The 24023-nt window shown below is 46.6% G+C and overlaps 1 protein-coding gene across 1 annotated transcript in view; it reads left to right on the top strand.

Annotated features, from left to right (window-relative positions):
* WWC3 (WWC family member 3) overlaps window positions 1-24023 on the top strand; it is a 79582-nt gene that overhangs the window by 34874 nt on the left and 20685 nt on the right. The window contains exons 7-10 of the mRNA XM_011950902.1: window positions 1778-1851; window positions 13112-13354; window positions 19605-19694; window positions 20377-20942. Coding sequence (XP_011806292.1) covers window positions 1778-1851; window positions 13112-13354; window positions 19605-19694; window positions 20377-20942 — 973 coding nt within the window. The remainder of the gene's footprint in view (window positions 1-1777; window positions 1852-13111; window positions 13355-19604; window positions 19695-20376; window positions 20943-24023) is intronic.

The following is a 24023-nucleotide window of genomic DNA, read 5'->3' as shown; positions in this document are numbered from 1 at the left end:
TGGGGGCCATCTTAGAAGTCTGCCTACCTCACTTTGAGCTTGTGTTGAGTCTGTTTTGTGGGGTGGGTATTGCTGTATATCAGACGTGCTTTTTGAGACTGGAGATTTGCAGCCACAGGGTTGCACACGCTGTAGGGCTGCATAGGAACTCTGAAGCAGGAGTCTCTTGGATCCATTTGGCTGTCCTTTCTTTTCACTAAAATGTCTATTTAATTCTCAAAGAAGAGTACAGAAACAAAGCTTAGAGCGAGGTGCATACAGCTTTGAGAAGAGGTTTGAGAGATGATGTTTATTGATCCTGATGAAGAGTTGGTTGTGGGGTCACTAATAAAGAGGGGACTGAAATGGCAAGTAGTCATCTCCACTGTGGACAGTTTTTGGAGCTGTGGCACTGCCACTTAAATACATTTATACTGAGGAAGCTGGAGAGGAGCACTGGATGAGGCCATTTAAACATGTATAATTGTGGCCAGGCACAGTGGCTCCTGCTGGTAATCCTAGCACTTTGGGAGGCTGAGGTGGCCATAGTTGGCCAGATTGCTTGAGCCCGTGAGTTGAAGACCAGCCTGGGCAACATGGTGAAACCCCATCTCTACAAACCAAAAATTAGGCAGGTGTGGTGGCTCATGCCTGTAGTTCCAGCCACTTGGGAGGCTGAGGCAGGAGGATCGCTTGAGCCCAAGGGGTTGAGGCTGCAGTGAGCTGTGATTGCGCCTCTGCACTCTAGTCTGGGCAATAGTGTGAGACCCTGTCTCAAATAAAGAAACCATGAACAATTGTCATTCTGGTTGGAGAATGCTCAGTCCCTTGTAAGGCACTTTTTCATCTTGCCATTCAAGGTAATAAATTTGCAAAGAAATTTTTCATCAACATAGATCAAAACTCATATCGATAAATTCATTGCTAATCATTCAAGTTGAATATTTTCAGATACTTGTTGATGGGAAGTTATTTCAAAAACAAAGACTTGGTGATCATAATATGTGGTCTAGTAAGGTCAGATCAACAGATGGAGCTGATTTATTGAAATTGGAGTTGTATGAATATTTGCAGGAATGAGGAATTAACCAAAATGTACTACAGTTACTTCCTGTACATGTTTTTTTTTTTGTTTTGCGTAGGATTTTGTTGCCGTTAATGTAACTGGTACGAAAATATTTAAGTACATCTACTTGTCATGGAGCACTGTATTTAGAGGCTAACTCTATATTGGTACTCCCCGAGTTGTGGCTTTTTGAGACCTTGCTTGCTTTCCTTTTGCCCTTGATTCTTTAACACGCCTTGTGGGATCAGAAGGCGTCCACCAGCCCATACCTCACATAGCGAGTCCAGCTGCCTCAGACCGTGGGGCTTCTGAGTAGAACATCGTTATTTTATGTTTACTGAGGAATTAGAGAATGGACTGCACAAAATGGCATGACTGGTTTTTGCCTTTGTATCAACTTTTTCTAAGTAATTTCCTACTTCTTTTAAAACCTAAATTGTGGTTGTTGTTTGGAATTACAGAATAGATAGATACACTGCTGCTGTAAAAAAACAAAAAACCCTACCAGTTTCGGCAAGCAAGAGTCTTCCCTTCCCCCTCCCCGCTCCGCAGCCAGGGGCGGCCGCAAAGGGTTATTCGGTGTTTCCTTCCAGACCTTGCACAGATTGAAAGTGAAAGAGATTAAGAGTATTTCTCATTGCTGCCGAAAGTTTAAGTGAAGTTGCTATTTTGGAAATATGTTTTTAATATGCATTTCCTTTCTTTTTTCTCTCTCTCTCCTGTTCCGGAAAGTTCGTCTTTGATGATAAAACAAGACTTGTAGACCGAGTCAGACTTAATTGGCAGTATGAAGAAGCCAGAAAGAGGTAAGAAGCGCTTTTATCCAACCTCGCCTTCTGCTTACTTACTTTCTCCTGTGGAAGGAGGCGTGGCAGAGTTCCTGTGTGTGATTGTCCACGTCTGATCGGAGAACAGTGTTTGATAGAATATCAAGGATCTTCATTTACATGTAGCTTAATACATACATATGACAACATTTCAAGTGCATTTAAAATGTGAAATTTGCAGTATTGTAAACAGTGATACAGACGTGATTCCCTAAGAATAGAAACTTTTTTGGCTTCATCATCCCTGGTAGTTCAGAACCTCTACCCCTCCTTCCCTTCCCTCCTTCCAGTAGACCGAGCATCAGTTCTGGAGGGTATCATAAGTGAAACCACTTGATCTTTTATGTGTGTGGCTTCTAACTCCATAGGCTAATAGGCAAAGCCATGTATCTTGGTTATAAGACAATCAATAAGCATTAGGTCAGCAGGTGAGCAGTACCTAATTGATTTCATTCCATGTATGTTGTCCTGTGTCATAAACAGTTGGCCTCCTGCAAATTGCGGCTTGACCCACTTTATGTGCTTGTGTTTCTCTTTCCTCACTTCCCTCCCTCCCTCCCAGTCTTCATCCTCAGACATGGACAAAGCTGAGAGGCTTCCAAACCCTCGCATGGTATAGTATTTCAGGGCACCACACGTCTCCTCACCTGCGCAGGACTCCTGTTTTCAATATTCTTATCCTCTCTGGCTTTTGTATTCTCTTTTTAGAGACTTTCTCTCGTTTGTGCCTTCTGGAAAGAGTCTTAAAACCAAATTCTTTCCAAATAAGTGCTTCAGAAAAGTATCAAGCATATCTTTTTAAAAAAAGTTTCTTGAGTCACAAATGAAATATTATCATGGGGGGCGGGGAGAGCAGAATAGAAGAATGTAGGGTGGAGTGAGGGAGTTCTTTCTGGAAGCTAAACAGTTAGGCCTGCTCAGCACACTGTACCATTCATGGATGTCTGGAAAGCTACTTTGTTGGCTTTTTAAAAAATGTAAAAATAGTAACAAAAGCACATCATATGATCCAGTGCTCCAGGGCCAACTGAAACGGACATGGACCTTCTGTTTTCTAGGAGGTTTTCTAACCAGTGCCTCTTGGCTTTTTAGGATGGACTCGTGGTGGGCTTTGAATTTCCTCACAGAACAGTGCCAGGTTCATTTGCCAATACCGGTTGTCTCTGTGGTGCCATTCTTCATTTATCATGCATTCCTTGTCTTTAGTCTGCCAGAGTTTGTGAGGAGCGATTGTCTCTTCTGAATATTTCTCTGCTCTTGCCTGTTTCTGGTGGAACTGCAGAGTGTGGGTGCTGGAATTTGCTGTGCTGGATTAAACTCAACAAATAGATTGTTGCTACACTTAGGAACATGATTGTTATGTGTTTGGCTGTGACATTTACCAGACATAGCAAGTGATTTATTTGTTTTCTAGAGATGGTGCCAGTATACGGTGAGTAACCTTCTAAATGTTGGGATAATACATGGGTGAAAAGTTGAGTATTTAAGAAAATTATCCAAGGGGCAGGCATGATACTTCATCAGTTCTTTTGAATAAAATACCGTATTATTTCAAGATGGCCAGAACCTTGTTAGGAAATGCACCGCACCTACAGAGGAAGGTCCAGCCTTCCAGTGACAGTAGCGGCATCTCAGAAATGCCTCTGTGGGCTGTGTTGGAGCATTTAAAAACCAGAGATGTCTTTTAAACTCCACCTGGGTGGGCCTGCACAGGTGCTACCTGTCCTTTTCCCACTAGCATAGTGGGGCTCCACACAGGGAGCAAGGTCTTCACCCTCCAGGAGACCTCCAGCAGTGTTTGCAGACATGTTTAGGTGTCCCAACTCTAGGGCAGGTGCTGCTGGCATCTAGTGGGCAGGGACCAGGGAAGCCGCTTGACATCCTGTTGTGCACAGGATGGCCCCCGCAACAAAGGCTTACCTGGCCCAGCATGGCCACAGTGCCGAGGTCCAGAAACCTTGCCCTGGGGCTTCTTCCTGTCTTGCTCCTGAATCTCTACAATGTGTGGACAACAAGGGGCCTACACGAGCAGGTGGCCTACTGACTCACAGGCATCAGCCCACTCCCCACTCACCCTGCTCCAGCCAGTCGGCCCCTCGATGTTCAAGCCTGCACTGAGCAGCCCCTCGGGCCTCCCACTGGGCCTCAGTCCCACCGAGCCAGCTCCTGAGCTAGCATGTGCAGCTGGCAGAATGAGGGTCCCTCAAGGTGTCTGCATCCTGATCTCCACAGCCTGTAAAGATGTGGCTTTCCGTGGCAAAAGGGACTTTGTGGACATAATTAGATTAGGGATCCTGAGATGATGGGGAAATGAGCCTTTATGGTCCAGGTGGGCCCAGTGTCATCATAAGGGTCCCCATAAGAGAGAGACAGGACGGTCAGCAGCAGAGAAGGAGATGTGAGGTTGGAAGCAGAGGTCAGAATAGTGTGGGGCCAGGAGCCAAGGAGCACGGGCAGCTCCTAGAAGCTGGAAGGTGCAAAGACACAGATTTTCCCCTGGAGCCTCCAGAAGGAACGCAGCCCTGTAGACCCATTTTCGACTTCTGCCCTCCAGAACTGTAAGGGAATAAATAGGTGTTGCTTTAAGCCATTAAGCTGTGGTAATTTGGGGCAGAAAAGAACAAACTCATACAGTGCCCTTGGCCTGTTCTGTCTTCTCTGCCTGGAATGGGGTGGCTTTTCTCCAAATTTTCGTATGACCTCTGCTCTCCTTTTGATCACCTTGTTAGAGAGGTTTCCTTGACCATCCTGAATAAAATCGCACCACCCTGTCTTCACCCCTGTCCCCCTGATTGGCTGAGCAAGTGTTATTACCTAACTAGTGTTTACTTTCTTACTGCCTGTGTCTCCCTGTGAAAATGTAAATAACCCTCATGAGTACAGAGATTGTAGGTCACTGCTGTAAGCCCAGCAGCTACATACTCGGTGAATATTTATTGAATGAGTAAATGAGGGTCCCATGTGATTACGTTTGCTGTTTGGCCTTTGCCCCTGGGACTGGGCAAGCCAGGGCAGTCCTGGGGCCAGGTCAGCTCCAGGCCAACTGCTCTGCTCCTGGGTCCCTTCCCAAAACCTCCATCCAGGTGTGAGCCTTGGGGTCTCTCGCCTTGACTTGAGAAGGGAAAGGGCTTCAAGACATGGGTGCTTTTAGGGATCTAAGGTAGGCAGGGAACTGTCTCTCCCTTTCAAGGACTATATTCAAGGTGTGATACGTCAACACACCGATCCAGAGTCACAGTTCTGGGCCTTCATGGACATTCAAAAGAGCTACTAGCCTTTGAACTCCATAATCAGTCCTCTCCTTGGGGGTGGGAGAAAGTGGCATTGGAGGTGGGCCCTGAAGGAGTGCCGGGATTTCAGTCGCCCATCAGTTGGGGATGGGCTTTCTCAGGTAAGAATGGGAGTCAGGAGTGGGGGTGAGGTGTCAGTCTGCAGCAGCTGGACTGGCCTGGAATTGTAGAGCAAAGGCCAGCCAGGCTGGAAGGGAGGATGCGTGAGCAGAGAGGGAGGCCACGGCATGGGGGCCACGATGCCCTGAAGAGGGGTCGGAATTGCTGGGCATGCTGGGACCTTTGAGTTGGGAAGGTTACGTGTGAGCCATTCAGATGATGGTATGTGGAGAGGGCCATTGGAGGAACCCAGATGGCATAGAGATGAAGTCATCGAGCAGCTGGGCTCACCTTGGGAGATGGAACACAGGGAGAAAGGAGGAGATGCCAGGACTGAGCCTGAGGAAGTCCTGTCAAAGGCCTGGCGAGGATGAGACTGGCCAGAGGGGTGTAGTAAAAGGTCCGAAAGAGGATGGCTGGGGCTGGAGGAGACAAGAAGAGGAAGTACACCTGAGAAGACACTTGTCTCCACAGGCCCAGTGGCTGTGAAGGAACGAAAAGGGAGTGGTGCCATTGACTGACAGGCAGGCCTCTGCTTCCCAAGCCCAGCCTGAGGTGTCTTTGGTCCACAGTGCACGGGCAAAAGGAGAGCCAGCGGCAGGTTTTCCTAAAGCCGACTTGCTGTTTTCCATTCAAAGAACTCTCTCATTCTCAGATATACATACATACATATATACATATACATATATAATATATTTAATATATATGTTTACTATATATTTAATACATATTATATGTTATAGTATGTATTTAATATACATATTTTAATATATATATATTTTTCTGTTAAAACATCTTTCTCTTAATGAACTAATGATGATCGTTGATGTGAATTGGTTTTTGCCAAAGTCTTTACTTGGCAAAATAAAAAGCTGGCAGTCCTACATTCCTGCTGTCAGCACATCCCCTTTCTTAAATTGGACTGGCCTGGGGAACGTGTGACAGAGATGGTACTCTCCCTGGAATTAAAGGAGGAGGATGGCCCTCAACAGGGTTTCCCAGAGGCTCACAGTAAAGTGGAAGGTCATTTGAAAGGCAGATCTTGGTTTTGACCATGAGTTTGATGTTTTCAGTGGACTTGAAGCTGCTTAGAAACATCCATGAAGTGTCCTTGTCGGTGGAGTCTGCAGCAGAGATTGCAGTTCACTGAGTCATTGATTGCAGCTCCCTCCGGGCTCTGGTTCCCTGATGCGGCAGTGCACGTCTCCAGTCCCCTTGGCGTGATTGTTTCTGCCTCCAGTCATTCCACATTGGTTCCCATAGCTGAGGCTTGACCAGTAAGTGCATGCCTGCCGTGTGAACTACTCAGCTGTAGGTCACATAACCCTCAGCAGCCCGGGCAAGGCCCTAGACTTTACATACCTTGTAGCATTGTCAGGACAGCCTTGGCTCCCCTCTGCCCAACCCTGTAGACAGACGGAAGACTAGGAAGGGTTGATGTTATCAGGTCTCCCCAGCACCAGATCAGCGATTTCATTACAATGGCGTTTTCAGAGTGTTCTGTTGGACTGCCTCTAAGTGAGGCATGTGAGTAGAACGATATAGACTTGGGGAGAGAGCAGTGGCAAGTGGTTCTCTGGCAAGAACTCATTCTTGTAGAACAAACATTAACATTCCAGAAGCCAGGTGCTGAGCACCACAGGCAAAGCATGGTGGCTTTGAGGTCCTGTCCATGGTCTCTTCCTCGGCCCCCTTGATCAGGCTGGGACACAATGTCCCTGACATCCCTGTGACTGTCCCTGGAGAAGTGGTGTACCATGAGCAGGAAGGCATCATGTACCCCCATCAACCCACCAAAGCGTGAAAAAGAACACGTTGCTCTTAGTGGCAGTGTTTGCAAAAAATAATGTGTTCTTCCCTGCCCCCTTATTCTGAGCCTAAGGGACATCATGTGCCCTTTTCTCTTGCCCAGGTGAACTTCTGTTATATTAGTGCCACTATTCAGTGTCGTCTTTTCGTTCTGCTACTTCGCCCTTGGACATTAATCTCCCAGCTCTCATTCCTGAAATCATTTCACCCTGCAAGCTTAGCTTCCCTGCTGCATTAGGGTTCTGCAGAGAAACAGAACCAACAACAGTGGGGGTAGGGAGGAGAAGGGAGAGAGATTGTTTTATTATAGGAATTGGCTCACACAATTATGGAGGCCAGGAAGTCCCACTGTCTGCAAGCCAGAGACCCAGGAAAGCCAGTGGTGTAATTCAGTCCAAGTCTGAAGGCCTGAGAACTGGGGGTGGGGTGGGGTTTGAAGTGGGTGGGTGGGTGGGTGGTCATGGTGTAAGTCCCAGAGTCTGAAGGCCTGAGAACCAGGAGCTTTGGTGTCTGAGGGCAGAAGGTGGATGTCCCAGCTCAAGAAGAGACCGAATTCACCCTTCCTCCACCCTTTTACTCTATTCAGTCCCTCAATGAATTGGATGGTGCCCACCCACATTGGTGAGGGTGGACCTTCTTTGCTCAGTCCACTGATTGACATGCTTATCTCTTCCAGAAATTCCTTCCCAGACACACTCAGAGATAATGTTTTACCAGCTATCTGGGCAAGCGATAGCCCAGGCAAGTTGACACACAAAGTGAACCATCATGTATATCCTCTGCAGAACCTCCTGTGCTTTGCCACTTCTGAATGGTGGAGAAGTTTATGCCTTAGACATTTTGGAGGTCTTTCCTTGCACATATATATTTGAGATTGTTTTTAAGATGTGGGAAATTGTCAAAACTGCCGAATTCTGGACAATGAAGGATTTCATATATATATATATATTCAGATTTTTTTTCCTTTTTTTTCCTTTTTCTTTTTCTTTTTTTTTTTTTTTTGAGACAGGATCTCGCTCTGTCGCCCAGGCTGGAGTGCAGTGGCGCGTTCTTGACTCACTACAACTTCCGCCTCCTGGGTTCTAGCAATTCTTGTGCCTCAGCCTCCTGAGTAGCTGGGATTACAGGCACGTGCCACCACGCCAGGCTACTTTTTGTATTTTTAGTAGAGACAGGATTTCACCATGTTGGCCAAGGCTGGTCTCGAACTCCTGACCTCAAGTGATCCACCTGCCTCAGCCTCCAAAAGTACTGGTATTACAGGTGTGATCCACCCCACCCAGCTGGATTTCATATATATTCGGATTTAAAGGAAGTTTGTGGAAGTGGAACTCATAATTCTGAGTGGGTGGTATGATTTCTAGAGAATTCTCTGGCCAAACGACCACTGTCATGATGACCAGTTTTGTGTTCTTAACTGTGGGTCCCGTGAAGTGTACCAAAAGGACTGCTTGCACCTTGCCTCAGGAATGCCTCTTCAGATTCCCGAGGCAGACCTAATGATAGGAATATTCACATTACTGATTGAAAAATTTCAGAAATTTTAAAAGTGAAGTTGAAAGAGCAAGTCTTCTTGAAGCAATCCCGATGACGCAGATGGCTCCTTATTTTTAACTTAAGAGCACTTGTTCCAGAACTGTGCACAAACTGTAGCTGTTACCATAGAAACACTCTCAGTCCAGATAGGAACAAAACATTCGGTCCATCCAGTTTCTCTGCCTCTTAGTTCTTGTTGCCAGGATCAGTCCTGCTGTTCATCCGTTGTCGGGGATCAGTGTAGTGTTATGATTCCAGTTGAATTTGATCAATCACTTGGATTTTTTCTTCATTTCTCAAATGACTTCGTATCTGGGTTTTAGGGGTGGGGCACAGTTGTGAGAAACAAGGAAAAGCATCTTTGCCACTACGGCTCTGTCTTCCCTAATCTGGTCAATGTGAAGAAGCCTGTAGACTCGCTGCTTTTTATTTGATGAAATTACTCTCTGAAGATCTGTCTGTTGGAAAGGGAGAAGATGTCAGGGCTGGGAATCTGAGGACGGGGTGAGATATTGGTCTATTAGTAGACCTTTCTTATCCCAGATATTCTAGATTTAGACTTCTCAAACTTCTGACATAAAGAGTTGAGTAGAATGGACGCTGGTTTAGTTCAATCAGCTGAAGTGATTTCATTGTCCATCTGACTTACATCTCAGCTGATGTTTTCTTTAACCTTTGCTTTTTATTTAAATGGGTATTTGCAACAAGAAAACTAAGAGAAAATGTAAGAAGTATCAAACCTGTAGCCATAATTGCAATCTGGAGGTATGAGGCTCTAAGCTGACACTGTGTCCTGGAATGTGCCATTGGGATCCCTCACGACTCATCACCGTGGGATGTCCGGAGTTCTGCTTGCTATTCCAGAAAGCAGCAGGATTTTAGGAACATGAGAAATGATATTGTAGACTGCAGATTTTTGGTATAAATTCAAATAATTGGGGATTATTCTTGATATGCCTCAGAACTTTTTATTATTAAAAATGCATTGTTTTCCTATAAAAATGCAAATCGTATTTCAGATTTTCATGTGAATTGTGAGAGTCTAAATAGTTTCTGTGGCATAAATGCAGGTTTTCATTCATGGTTTAATGGTGCCTGGGTTGTAACAGAAAAGTGTTAGGGCAAACATCATAAGGGAAAAATGATTCATATTTTATGTCTGTCTACATTAGAGCTGCTCAGGGAATAGAATTTGGGAATCACGTAATAAATAAGAAACCTGCATGCTTGATTGAACATTTGCTTTCTTCACTATCAGGACACGGGGACATATATTTTAAGGCTTTTAAAGGCATTCGGGAGAGATTTTATATAGGCCGTAAAATTTATTACCCCTCAGAAATAAGAATCACTGAAGAATATAGTTGACTCACAGAAAAAAAAAAATCCTCTCTAATTTTAAGCTGCTATTAGTTCTCTTTACAAAAAACTTGGGAAAGTTATTTTTTTGCAAACTTTAACCATGACCTTGCTTTACTTCCGTGTATTTAATTTCACTGAAATGATATTTCAAAGAAAAGCCTTTCTGGAAATTGTTTTTCCTTTAATACCCAAAATTGGAACAACAGCACTCACTGGAGCGAGGCTCCAACCGGTGGATCAGCTGTTTGGCATGGATGTAGAAGAAGGTGCACTGAAACTCAGTACATCTGTGTTTAGCCTTAGGCAGGAAGTCTGTTCCTTCAAGTAAACCTAACTACTAAAGATACTCCTTGCAGATGGCTCATTTCCGGCCCATGGCAAGGTAGACAAGTCATACGGTTTTAAAGGCAGAGCCGTCTTGTCTGTCTCACGGGGACTTAAGAACAATCGATTGTTGAAGGAATCCTAGTGCTTTGGCTTCCAGTACAGACAGACAGACAGACAGACAGATGTGCCTCTCTCGACCTAGCTGAAGCAGGTCCCAAATGTTCACACCTAGAACATGGACACAAAGAAAGAAATTGAACTTTCCAATGTATTCCAGTTTCTTCTAGATTCATATATAGCTCTGAAATGAAGATAAGATTGTTTGCATTGTTGCATTGTTTTGAAATTTTATTATTAAACCCCACAATTCTTAGGCACAGAAATGTTTGCCTGGTGTTCAGCACAGCCCAAACATTTCCAGATGGGTTGCAAGAAGTCAGCCTCATCCAGATTTTATTTCTACTGGAGAGGTCGTACCTTGCCATGTGTCCTTGCATATTTTTCCTGCCAGATGTGGGAAGTGACAGGGCATGGTTTAATTTGGGCTGCTGCTCTGTTTCTTTATGCCTGCAGCAGACAGGTCTTTTGAAACTTGCCCTTTGCCTCTCCTCCCTCCTATAATTCATTTTTTTCCTCATTCTTTTTTTTCTGATGGTGCATATTACTTGAGATTTTCCTGGAAAGGGTGTGATTATCCGGAATTGGATCTTCTGCCACCTTCAGCAGCTTGAATCCTAGCTGCTGAAGGTGTAGTAGGCTAGCAGCTGGCAGCTAACCTAGAGCTGGCAGACTCAAATGGAATCTTGATCGCTTCATATTTAAGGCTCAGAAAACTCAAAAGGAGTGCTTTGTAAAATACGTCTGTTTATATTATATGTATGATAATTAGTAGGAGTACAAAATGGTTGGGCAAAATTTAGCTGGGCTCAGATAGACTTTCCTGTGGATCAGATAAATGGAAATGAAAAAAAGTATGAGGACACAGGCTTGCTCATTGTTCTTCATCTTTTATATTTATTTCTTGTCTTGGTCTACTGTAGAATGTTCCAGAAATGTCATTGGGTATAATGTCTGATTTAGCACTGACTTATTTGTGGGTTTGCTTGGAGTATATTTTCCTTGGGCTTTGGGTATATGACTGCCATAAATTTTAATTACACTAATTAGACATAGGTGGACGCTTAAGCCCAGTTGGATTCCTAGCCCTGTTCAGCTGCCTCTGTCATTAGTTTTTCTGGTGACACGGTTTGGCACCATCTTCCAAGACATTTTCCAGAAATTAGTTTTAAGTTAGAAAATAACTTATCTAATAAAGCTACTGACATTCATTCAACTAGTGTCTTTACCTTGTTGAAGTGGACTTGAGTAAGATGCATACATTTAAACTATAACTTGTGTACCCATTTCTTTCCTTAACTGTGGGTTTTCAGATTCGTTTGGTGGCTAGAGAGGGAGTCATTCCCAATCCTCATGAGTCCATGTGCTCGTGTCTAGTTTAAGTGGAGCCTGACTTGGCACAGGGCTGGGTGGCAGGTTTTAACATGTGTGGCAATGCTAGTCAATTGGGGATATCCACATGGCTCATAGTGTAGAGAAGGATTCTGAGGTCTAGACCCAGAAGGTGGGAAGCCAGCCTTGATTAGTGCCGTGCACCACGGACACAGGAGGAGGCAGTGTCAGGAGCACCTCTGCCCTGCATCTCCCTCGGAGGATGTAGGGCTGTGTGTGCCTGCCACTTCCCTGTTCTCACAGCTCTTTGTGATCTCAGAGAAGTCTTTGGATTTTGTTTTTGGGTGAGTATGCCAAACTATGTCCTCCACAGCACGGGGTTCAGGTTGAGTTTGCCATTCCTAGTTTCTCCCTGGAAACATATCCCTCATCTTTAACCCTACTTAAAGGGCTTAAAACATTCTACTCTTACTTTTAAAGGATACTTTAAAAATACAGGCCACATCTGTTTCACTTAATCTGCATTCGACAACACCTCATGACACAAAAAGTAATGCAGTCTGTTTGCCAAGCAAGCACTTGGAAATTTCGAGGCATGGAAACTGATAGGAGCCTCTGTTTTTCCACCTTGAGGATTGTTGCGCTTTGCATCCACCCATATCATCTCTCACTGGCATCCATGCTCACAGGGCTGCCTCTCGTCCTCTCACATATTTGTAGGCGTGTGTGTTCACTGTTCCATGCACTCAGCTTTTGTCGAGTGCTCACTTGCTCTCTGAAAGGTGTTTTGAATTCGTGTATGGCCAGCGGCTCTGGTGCAGGAAGGAGCACACAGAACCAGAAGACATGGAGCATGGGGCTCTGAAGGTCTTTCCTTCAGGAGGCCAGATGATGAGTGCATTACTCTCTTGTTATTTTGCTAAGACGGCTGACAGTGGTTAGACACAACTGAGGAGGTGGGAAGCTGGCAGCATTTCTGGGGGTCCAGCATGCTGTTTAGCTACTGATGAGGGTGGGCAGAAGAAACGAGCAGACTCCCTCTTGCTCTAGGACAGTTTCATGTAGGAAATCAGGAGTCTGAGCCACTCAGAGTATGGGCATGTTGAGGGCTGCTGGCCTTTCTGTCAGTTCTTTGGAACAGGCACGATGGGGTTATTGTCATCTCGAATCTCAGTCAGGAAAGGACTTCTGCACCATTTTTTAGGACCCATTGTTTCCAAATCCTTTTAAGCGTAAGGGTTGCTTGGTGCAATCATTTCACTACTTGTTTGGCAAAGGGAGTTTACAGAATCAGTGTGAGACGTGGAGATGGTGTGAAGATGGCGTTTTCAGTCGGCTGATGTCCTTGTTTCCTCCCTCTCTTGCAGAGTCGCCAACATCCAGCAGCAGCTGGCCCGGCTTGACAACGAGTCCTGGCCAGGTACGGCCGAGGCTGACAGGGACCGGCTGCAGCTCATCAAGGAGAAGGAGGCCCTGATGCAGGAGCTTCAGCTCATCATCGCACAGCGCCGCTCCGCAGGAGATGTGGCCCGGCTGGAGGAGGAGCGGGAGCGCCTGGAGGAGGAGCTGCGGCGTGCACGGGCCACCTCCGCACAGGGCGCCACGGAGAGGTGGGTGGGGGTGACATAACCTCCAGCGGAAAGCCTGCTGGAAAAACTCCACGGGATGGCTTGTGTGTGGCTGGAGGGTGTTCCTGATGATCGCTTAGAGCCTCTCCTGCCTGGATGTTCCCTGGCCCAGGAGGGGTGTGCAGTGGGGGGCACTGCCTTCTGTTCCCTGGGTCTCTGGAGCCTCTGCTCCAAAGCAGGAGGTGATTGACAAGGGGGAAGGACTGAGGGAAGATGGGTGACCTCCACCTCCCGCCATGTCCCACCCTTCCCAAAGCTGGTGCTTCGTGCTTTCACCTGCCTTTGTGGGACAGTGCCCTGAGCAGGCTATGGTCCTGCTCCGGCCGGGGCAGCTCTGTTGCATGGGGGAAGAATTCCCTGTTCCTGATGTGGTGAGCATGGTGGGTATCCACCTCCTGCTTTCCTCTCTGACTTGGATTTCTAGCCAGGAGGGCCTGCTCTTCTCTGGCATTGGGAAGCTGGCCACCTGTCATGGGTCTGCCCTGAGGCTCCTTCACCACGCAGGACATGCAAAGCCAGCATGGTGGCTTTGGTATTGGGCGGCACTGAGTCATTCCGCCTTTCCTCGTGCGCCTTGTGTCCTGGTTTCCATTTGCTGTGTGAGATTGCAGATTGTGTCAAAGGCTGGGCCTGCTTTCCACACTTAACAGCAGTTTCTCTGTGGCTGTCAGCTGGGCTTTGGAGAGCAGCCCCTCCCCGACATGTTAAGGTCTTGCCCCCTTGAGCTCACATGAGCAGCTCCACAGAGACTCTAATAGACGCTTGGATGATTCGATCTGTTCAGATGCTCTTACTCCTCTTTCACGATGGTTGTCTGTATTGCTGGGCGTCCTTTATGCTTGGATGTTCAGGGGTCATTTTCATAGGAGACAAGTCTGTGGCTTGGCACGAGGGACTCACGGCAGCCTCAGAGGGAAGCGGTGGTGTTTGGAGAGTTGAGCTCAGAGTCCTAGGCAGGTGAATTTCATTTTGCCTGAGATGGTGGCATGCCCTGTCACTTCACCCAGAATCAACCGCGAGGAGAATCTGAATGTGAAAGGAACTGTGCTGCTGAAGTTTTCTACCGTGCTCTTGCACGGCTGCGTTTGTTTTCACCTAACCATTTCCTTCTGTTCCACCCCTGATATTCTCATATGTGTATTCTGCATAGGAGGGCCTGGGAGTTCCTGTTGCTTCTCTGTGAAGGGGGATGGACTTGGCCCCACAAATGCCACCTGCATCTTAGGGCCCCACACCCACACTCCCTTGACTGTGGCTGCTGTCACCACGTGGAAATCCAGCACACCCGAGTGCTGTGGCCCCTGCGTACGTCTGCAGCCCTCCATGGAGCCAGTGTTAGCCCCGATGCCTGGGTTCAAGGGCGGGGATAGCAAAGCCGGACCAGCTTTGACTCACATGGGGGTCTCACGTGGGACTCAGCCCAGGTGCTGAGTCCTGGGGTTCAGAGCCCTCGATCAGGACCTGATCGCCCCGAGCGTGTTTCCTGAATTTGCCATTAAATGACCTTGGCCGGAAAAGCACATCCACATGTGCTAAGCACTTGCACGCACATTGCATGGGGGTGGGGCTCTTGTAGCTCTGGGCCTTCTGTGCTGGTGCACACAGGGCCCATTTCTCCACGCCACCTCCCTTCATTGGAGGGGTGCTTGCAGTTTGCAGGCATGGGGCCACATGGTAGGAGGCTTCCCCCAGCACAGGCTGGCAGCGTTAGGAGATCCGGCATGGGCCAGGTACAGAGAGAGAGTGAGGTTGGTGCCTTAAGGCTGAGCTGTGCCAGCTGTGGAACTGGGCCCAGTCTGCCTGTCTCACCTGCAGTGTCATCAGCAGCAAATGGGAGGCATGTGCTGGGCTGGGGCTGTCATCCGGGGAAGAAAGAGAGAGATGCGCACCTCCTTCAGGCCTCCCGCCACGGCAGATGATACATGCGGCGGCCTCCCAGCTGCTCAGAGCCAGCATCTCCCGAGGGAGCTGGTGCACGTCTCCTGGGCTGAGGGAGCAGAATTGAGGTGAAGGACACATACCCTAGATAATCTCGGATGGCTCCTGTCAACGCTTGCGACATCGTTTGTTATTTTAGCTTGCTCGTGTTAGTGTGTGGCAGGCATTTATACAAGATGCTGATGTTCAACAGAGAACCCCACGGCTCTCTGGCAAGATGCCTGCCGTCCTGAGAAATTCTCTTTCCAAGGATGACGGCTTTTATTATAGGAGTGATTCAAAAGGAAAGATCTATCAAAAAGCAAAAATTTGGTTCTGCCGAACCTGAAGTCACGTTTTCCTTTGTTATAATTTAATGACATTTTTACAATACAGTACTTTATGTAAAGTAAATAAAGACAGTAAATTAGACTTGATATTTTCTTAATCTGTTAGGTTACTTTTCTACTCCTTTTCATAGCAGTGGTCAATATTCTTTGAAGTTCGTTTCCTTTGAACTGGGGACACGAGGCTACGTGCTTTAGGAGTTGGGCCCTGGCCAGTTTTCTGCCAGGAAACTATATCCCCTTTTCTTTTTGTTGAAAAAAATATGTACAGAAGTCAGGCAAATGTCTAATTCTCATTTTAGCAGTTTATGTCCCAGCTAGTTTTTAGGTGTCTCAGTTATTGCCAGCGTGGCCCCTGTTTGGTAAGGAAGTTACATTTTTAGTCATCTGCAACTTTCAGAATAACCAGCATAAAATTAGACTGCACATGTGGGCACTCATGGGCACTTGTGTGTGATCTTGTATGCAGATGCGCTGTCTCTTGCATGCTCCAATATGCACCTGTTTGTGTAATGACAAATGTGTTGTACTGGATAGAAGGGGGGAATTTGATCTAAAACTTTTTTCACTACAGATAAAACAATCTGAAAATAAGTCATGACTAAAGACAGTCTAAAACTGAGCCACACATATGAATGTTTCTGTATGTCATATGTGTGAAAACAGAGCTGGAATGCGCCGATAGATTTAGCAATGGGTTGGAAATTCTACCCTGGTCACTCAAGAGTGGAGCCAGTTTTCAGTAAGAACTCAATTTAGATTCTATTAATTTGGGATTTGAGCGAATAGAATTCAGGTTGGGTTAGAATTTCTGAAAAGCATTAAGAAAAAAGTTAATAGCCTTGGACTGGGCTTGGGTAAATTCCCTACAACAAATTGCTTCCTGGGGCTAGTCACTGTTTGCCGCCGGATACGCTCTGCTGGTGTCGTCTCAGCCCCTGGAGTCCTCTGTGACTTAATAGTGTCCCGGTGCTTGTGAGAGTGGGTTCCAAGTTACAACTCCAAAGCCCAGTGAGTGGTGTATTTTGAACTCCCTTTTAAACTCCCTTTTAAAACTCTTGGCTCTCCATCTTCTGAAAAAGATGGAGTTTTTGAGGATATCGCCCTTGATAAGCGTTAGGTAGGATGTGAGTATCATAGAAAATTGGGGAAATGTTTTTCAGTAGTAAAGGAAATGCCTGTTTGTTGGTAATGTGCCTTGGCTTTGGAGTCAAGCCAGCCTGACCGAGCTTTGAACTTGCGTAGTAGAGGCTAGTTACTTTATATGAGTTTCCTCATCTGTAAAGCAGGGATAGAATCCAAAGACCAGTAAGGAATGAGGCAGTGCATACAAAGCAGTGTGCCTTTCTATAAGCCCCTCAGTGGAACTTCAGAATTGCTTTTTAAAAGTTACTTTCATTTGTACAAGCTATCAAAACATTTTCCTTAAAAACTAAAATATTATAGGTAAGTGTAATCTTAGAAAATTCTACTCAAGAGTTTATTACGGCTGTTCTCAAACATTTTGGTCTCAGAACCTCCTTCCAATGTTAAAATGCTGAGGATCCCAAAGAGCTTTTGTTTATATATTTTTTTAAAAGTTCCTTTTTCTAATTGTTTTGTTTTTCCTTTTTCCCCCACCCAGGGACCTATCAGTGTTTATGTGGATTTTTATCTGTCAGTATTTACTAATTTAGAAGTTAGCCCTGGGAAATTTTTAAAATATTTATTTATTGAAGATAACAATAGGCCGGGCACAGTGGCTCACGCCTGTAATCCCAGCACTTTGAGAGGCCAAGGCAGGGGGATTACTTTAGTTCAGGAGTTCGAGACCAGCCTAGGCAACATGACAAAACCTTACCTTTACAAAAAATACAAAAGTTAGCTGGGTGTGGTGGCACGTGCCTGTGTTCCCAGCTACTTGGGAGCCTGAGGTGGGAGGATGGCTTGAGCCCGGGAGGTGGAGGTTGCAGTGAGCTCTGATCACACCACTGCACTCCAGCCTGCACAACAGAGCAAGACCCCATCTCAAAAAATAAAAAAAGACAATAAAAACCCTATTATGTGTTAATATTAGTAACATTTTTTTTTTTTTTTTTTGAGACGGAGTCTCGCTCTGTCGCCTGGGCTGGAGTGCAGTGGCCGGATCTCAGCTCATTGCAAGCTCCGCCTCCCGGGTTCACGCCATTCTCCTGCCTCAGCCTCCCGAGTAGCTGGGACTACAGGCGCCCGCCATCTCGCCCGGCTAGATTTTTTTTTTGTATTTTTTAGTAGAGACGGGGTTTCACCGTGTTAGCCAGGATGGTCTCGATCTCCTGACCTCGTGATCTGCCTGTCTCGGCCTCCCAAAGTGCTGGGATTACAGGCTTGAGCCACCGCGCCCGGCCCCAGTAACATTTTTAAGACTGATAACTTTTTTGAAACAAACTATAGTGAAGAGAGTGGTATTATTTGCCCTTGCTATCCATCTCTTTAGCGTCTGACTGGCTAGAAGGCAGCTGCTTTGGTCATTGGCGCATTCGGCCTGTTGAGATAGGGTCATTTTGAGTGAATACGTGAAGACTATCTAGCTGCCTACTGATAGGCCATTGGGAAAGATGGGACCTCATAGGATCCCTGAAAGAGTTTCGGGGATCCACAGGGGTCTTTGGATCATGCTTTGGAAACCACTGGTTTTAATATATGATATTGAACTTGAAAGTGGGTTGTGTCGTGGCTCCATTTAGGACAATGCTTGTACTCTCTTGCCAACTGACCTCTGCATGGCACCATTTGGAATTTTGTTTGCATCAAGAGAAACAAAGGCTTATCAGAATTTATGGTATGTGGGTTGAAACTTGTAAACAAACTCAGAATGGTTTGTCTTCCTTATCCTAAGTTGGTGGCGCATCTGTTTCCTTTATGGGTCATCATAGCAGCTCTTTGTCGATCACGCGTCATTTGCCGTACATTATTTTATCTATGCAGCATCAGTTCACTGAGCTGGAGATTGTGGGCGCCATTTTTACAGGTAATGAAACTAAGGGCTCAGAGAGGGTGAGACATTTGCCTAAGGCCACACAGCTTGTGAGTGACTGGCCAGGGGGGATTCTCTGAATCCCAGGCTGCCGTCAGACACCGTGTCTGGTTTCTTCTCACTCCCACCTAACCAAGCTCGTTAAACTCCTTCGGCGTGTCCCCTTCCCTGTTGGTGGAAAGAGGAAGGTATTAAAGGGGCCTACAGTGTCATTCCGATTTGTAAGCCAGGAGCGTTTCCTTCTAGAGGCGAACATATTTCTTCTTGGACTTGTCCAACAACTGTTTATGGAGTGCCTATCCATAGTAGTCTCGATTCCAGGTGGTGGGCTTACTGTAGTAGGAACAAATTTTATTCTAGAAAATTACTAAGTAGAAAAAAGTAGAAGGAAGGAAAACAAAAGTACCTCCAACCCCATGACCTGGAGATGGCCACAGCTGCTATTTTGTTTCATTTGCTTCTAATGTTTTAACTGTATAGATCTTACAATGATATTTGTTCTTCTCTAGAAGGTGGCCTAGTATGAGGGAATCTGATTTGTTCCAAGGAATTTCAACAGATGACTGCGTGCTCTGCATTTGAGCTCATCTGCTGGTTATCTGTCCTTCTGCTCACCTACTCCTCCTCCCATCCATCCAAGCAGCCATCCCCAGCCACCCACCCAGCCAGCCACTCATCCACCCACCCAGCCACACACTGACCCATCCCTGTGCCCACTCCTCCTCTCACGCATCCCCTCCCCCTCCAGTGCCTGGAGCTTCCACAGAGTAGCAGGCACTGCTCAGGGTGCCAGTATTTTTCAAATGGGACACAAGCAGTCTCTGTGATCTTGGCACTTGTGACCTGGGTGCTTTTAGAGTGGGTGGTCATTGCAACCTAATTCAGCTGGGGGGAATCGATAGTGCAATGTCTTGTTATGAAAATATTCTCCCTGTCTTTGAAATGTACTAATCGACTGTTTTCTTACCTACAGGATTCTGCTTCAGGAAAAAAGGAATTGTCTACTTATGCAGCTGGAAGAAGCCACCCGCTTAACATCCTACCTCCAGTCCCAGTTAAAAAGGTAGGTTACTTTCAAAGAGAAAACAGTATTTGATCATCGTGTTCCAACGACTGGTACATGAACTTGTTTCTTGTAGCTCGTTTTTCTCCTACTGGAGCTTGACCTGAAGTGTTGTTAACAGAGAATGGATACATTATATTTGTAATATGCTACTACTGTATGACTCAAGGAATATGGAGAGAACCACATTTGGCTTCAGGGTAAATAAGAGGCGTGAAGTCAAATGTAGTCAAGGATTTTGTAACCTAATTAACAGCTTCAGAAATGTACATCTATACACGTGCACATTTTTATTTTATTTTTTAAAAAGCACATGCATTTTTTAAGCTAGTAAGATTTGGCTGCTCAAGAATGGCCCTGCGCACATTTCCTCATCTCTTACCGTAGAGTAGAGCGTAATGTCAAGGGCCTCAGATGTGTCATTTTCTCAGATATTCCTCCTAACAATGCCCAAGGTGGGAACTGTTCTCACCTCAGCCCCAGTGAGCCCATGGGAGCCCAGAGGGGGTGAATGGCTTGAGCAAGTGTACCTGGCTAGTATGCGTTCCAGCCGGGACTGGGACTGGGACTTGGGCACGGGTCTCTGCTGTTGCCCTCTGCTCTCTGCCGCCCTTTCCGTGCTCACAGGGTAAGCAGGGGTGGCTGCCCTGCCATCTCAGATGGCCATGCTGTCTCATTTCAGCCTGTGTGCCAGCACCCTGACGGTGTCCTCGGGGAGCAGCCGCGGGTCCCTGGCCTCCAGCCGCGGGTCTCTGGCCTCCAGCCGGGGCTCCCTGAGCTCGGTCAGCTTCACAGACATCTACGGCCTCCCGCAGTACGAGAAGCCCGACGCTGAGGGCGGCCAGCTTCTACGCTTCGACCTCATTCCCTTCGACTCGCTGGGGCGAGAAGCCCCCTTTACAGAGCCGGCAGGCCCCTCGGGCTTCCACAAGCAGAGGCGGTCCCTGGACACACCGCAGTCCCTGGCGTCGCTGTCCTCCCGCTCCTCCCTATCCTCGCTGTCGCCCCCAAGCTCGCCCCTGGATACGCCCTTCCTCCCTGCCTCACGGGACTCACCGCTGGCGCAGCTGGCGGACAGCTGTGAGGGGCCAGGCCTGGGTGCCCTGGACAGATTGCGGGCGCATGCTTCGGCTTTGGGGGATGAAGACTTACCAGGCATGGCGGCCCTTCAGCCACACGGGGTCCCTGGGGACGGGGAAGGGCCACACGAGCCAGGACCCCCACCAGCCAGCGCTCCTGTGGGTGGAAGTAAGTGCGGATGCGGCCTCCCGCGGGGCGAGGGTTACCTGCAGGGAGGAAACCACGGGGGGCTGGAGTGAGGACCGCTGGCTTTCCAGGTCCATGGTGAGCTTTACATTTAGGAATGTTGATGTCATCGGGAAGAGCACACACCTGCCCTTTCTGGTCTGTGTTGGGGAAAGATCATTGAAATTGACAAAGTTGTCTTTTCCTAGGTACTTGGCTTGTTTTCAGAAAATACTTAATTGTTCAAAACTAGGGTAAGAACCACACAGTCTTCCACGTTCAGAGGCTGCTAGAGATGTACTAGGGCCTTCATGACCTTTGCAGCATGTGTGCCGAGATGGAACCATCAGTGTGTGCCCGCCTGAGACCATTATGCCAACTGGTGTCTGGTTGTAGCTAGTGGAAATCTCGACTTCTTTTGTTGCTTTGACATCTCTTTATCTTTTATAGTTCTCAAGAACATAATTCTATCAAATGTGGAAGTGAAAATAATTGTGTAATTTCAAAAGACATGCCCGTAAGTATCAGTCATTTCTACCGAATCAGTTTCTCTGGTGGTTCTTCAATGGAGAAACACAGAGCTCTGTGGCGCCTCGTCCATTCAGTCGGTGTTGGTTCAGCTCCTACTTGGAGCCAGGGTCCTTCGGCATGTAGCCTGCTTGGAAGACCAAACTCCTATTGAAGGGAATATTGACCCCATGTGCTTTTCTGAGCCAACCCATGGCAACTTTATCTTCCTTTGGTTTTAAAGAGGATCAAGAACAAGGTCTCCCGTTCCTGAAGTTCAGCACATTTAATTGACTTTTATTTGCACAGCGAAAACGTTTTAAATATTCCGTTTAGGCAAGCACTAGATAATTTGTGCAGCATAGTGGATCTGCGCCAGGGGTGTTTTTGCCTCCTGCCCCTGGGGAACACTTGGCAATGTCTGGGAACAGTTTTGGTTGCCACAACTAGGGGATGGGAGATGCTCCTGGCATCTGGCGAGTGTAGGCCAGGGATGCTGCTAAGCACCCTCCCACGTACAGGGCAGCACCCCGCCAGCCTTGAGAATGGTCCAGCCCCAAATGTCAAGAGGGCTGAGGCTGAGAAACCCTAGTCACGTACTATGCAGTATTTATGCGGCAAAGGGTAGAAATAAAACTAGAGAGCAGAGCCAGTGTGGTGTAGTGGCAACAGCTTCAGACTAGCACCTGGGAGACCAAGCTTTTGTTCCCTGCCCTGTCCACTTCGAGCTGTGTGACCTTGAACACATACCTGGACTGAGTCGCAGTTTTTCCACCCTTGTATGCAGTGATCTTTGTAACCCCTTCCATTCACCACCATTCTATTACCCAAGAGATAGATAGATTGGCAGATCAATGGATAGGTTGATCACTCTATAAAATAGTAGTCTGTTGGCATTTACGTGCGTAACCAGAGGCCGTCATGTTCTGAGACTGCCCCATGGCTTTTTGGCATCTCTATTTTGGTGTCTGCCCCTGTGTTTGCAAACACACTTTGGTATCCCCAAGATACATTGTTTCTGAAATCCATATATGCAGGTATCCTTCATTCGCTTTGTTCCTCTTTATAACCACAGATTGATTGCTCCATGTTTATTCCGTCCAGTCAAAAAATAAATATCCAGTTAGGACTTTTTTCTTAGTCTCCCTCCTCTCTCCCACCACCTTCTCCTTAAGGGATTGAGATTCCAGAATGTCGGTCTACTTAGGCATAAAATCTGCACAAGGCCCAAGCACCACTTTGGGCCAGAGGAAAGACAGAGTGGGAGGGAGAAGGGCTGACTTAATTTCACATCCTGATTTCTTTATTTTTCCTTCGCTTTCCCTTGGCAGATGCTATAATGGTTGAAACTTCTTAGGTTGGGAATTATTTGCTTACGTGTGTAGACACTGCCATCTCGTGGTGGAGTCATAGTGCATTAGTGATTATTTCTTGTGTTACACTGCCATCTTGTGGCAGAATCTTATATGACACTGCCGATAAATTCTTGACTGACACTGCCATCTGGTGGTAGATTCTTATATGACATCGGTGGTGGATTCTTGGGCGACACTGCCGCCTAGCGGTACCTTTTATGATACTGCCATCTGGAGGTGGTTTTACATATTACATATATTACGTTGTTCCAAGGACACATTAATTTGTGTCCTTAGAAACTTGAAATGAGGGCCAGATTGGGTAGCCAGCTTCAGGCATGGACACAGGGGGGCCCCTCGCCTCACCTGCCCCGTCATGTATCAGCTGTGCTTGGAACATTGCGGTCTAAGTTTGGCCCCAGCAAGTCTTAGACAAAATTTTTGTAAGCTAAGAAATCAAGTTGTCCAAACTTGCAAACCAGCCTCTGAATGATTTTTTCCTTGTGTTTTCAGTCAATCAGAGGAAACAGAAGGCAGGTCAGAGGAGTGGGGCAATACACTGTGATCTTACATACTATTTACGTTTTTGTTACAGTTTTGTCTTCCCTGGATTTTAGAAGTCAAATGTGTTGTGATTATGAAATACTTAGCTATTTTTATCTACCCATTAGTATTTGCTAATCAAAACCCATAAAAATCTTGACTTTGCTCATCTATTTGTTGATGCTTTTACGATATTGATACTCCATTTAATGTTGTTGGCTTAAATTCTCCAGTGTTTTCACTTTGTGCTTTTTTTTTTTTTTTTTAATCTCTTCTCATGCGGCTCGACAGAAGTGCTCACTGTAAGTGGCCTTGGGAGTCCCCTCGCTCAGTGTTGTTGCTCAGGCCCCAGGCACACCTTTGTGCTGTGAATGGACGTGTTCAGGATGGCTGGGGTGTGGCCAAGGAGGGTTATCTTATAGCTGTGCTTCAATGCAACTTAGCAATTGGCCTTATCGTTATCTCATTGTTAATATTCATGGCAGCTACTAAAGCTGTTTAAGAACTTTCCTAGAAGCTTTCACTGTTCATTCCCTGTATGTGTTTGTTTCTGGAATGTAATAGTGTTCATTGCTGTCATGTGCCACCTGGCAGCTTTGCTATGCTGTGGTTTTTTCTATATTTTCTTCCTTTTTGCCAAGCAGTGTTCACATCCTTGGCTCTTACTGTCTGTCTGTCT

This window comes from Colobus angolensis, unplaced genomic scaffold (assembly GCF_000951035.1).
Source record: "Colobus angolensis palliatus isolate OR3802 unplaced genomic scaffold, Cang.pa_1.0 Scaffold310, whole genome shotgun sequence".
Lineage (NCBI taxonomy): Eukaryota > Metazoa > Chordata > Mammalia > Primates > Cercopithecidae > Colobus > Colobus angolensis.
Note: the sequence above shows the minus strand (reverse complement) of the source record. Positions and strands in the feature narration are given on the sequence as shown.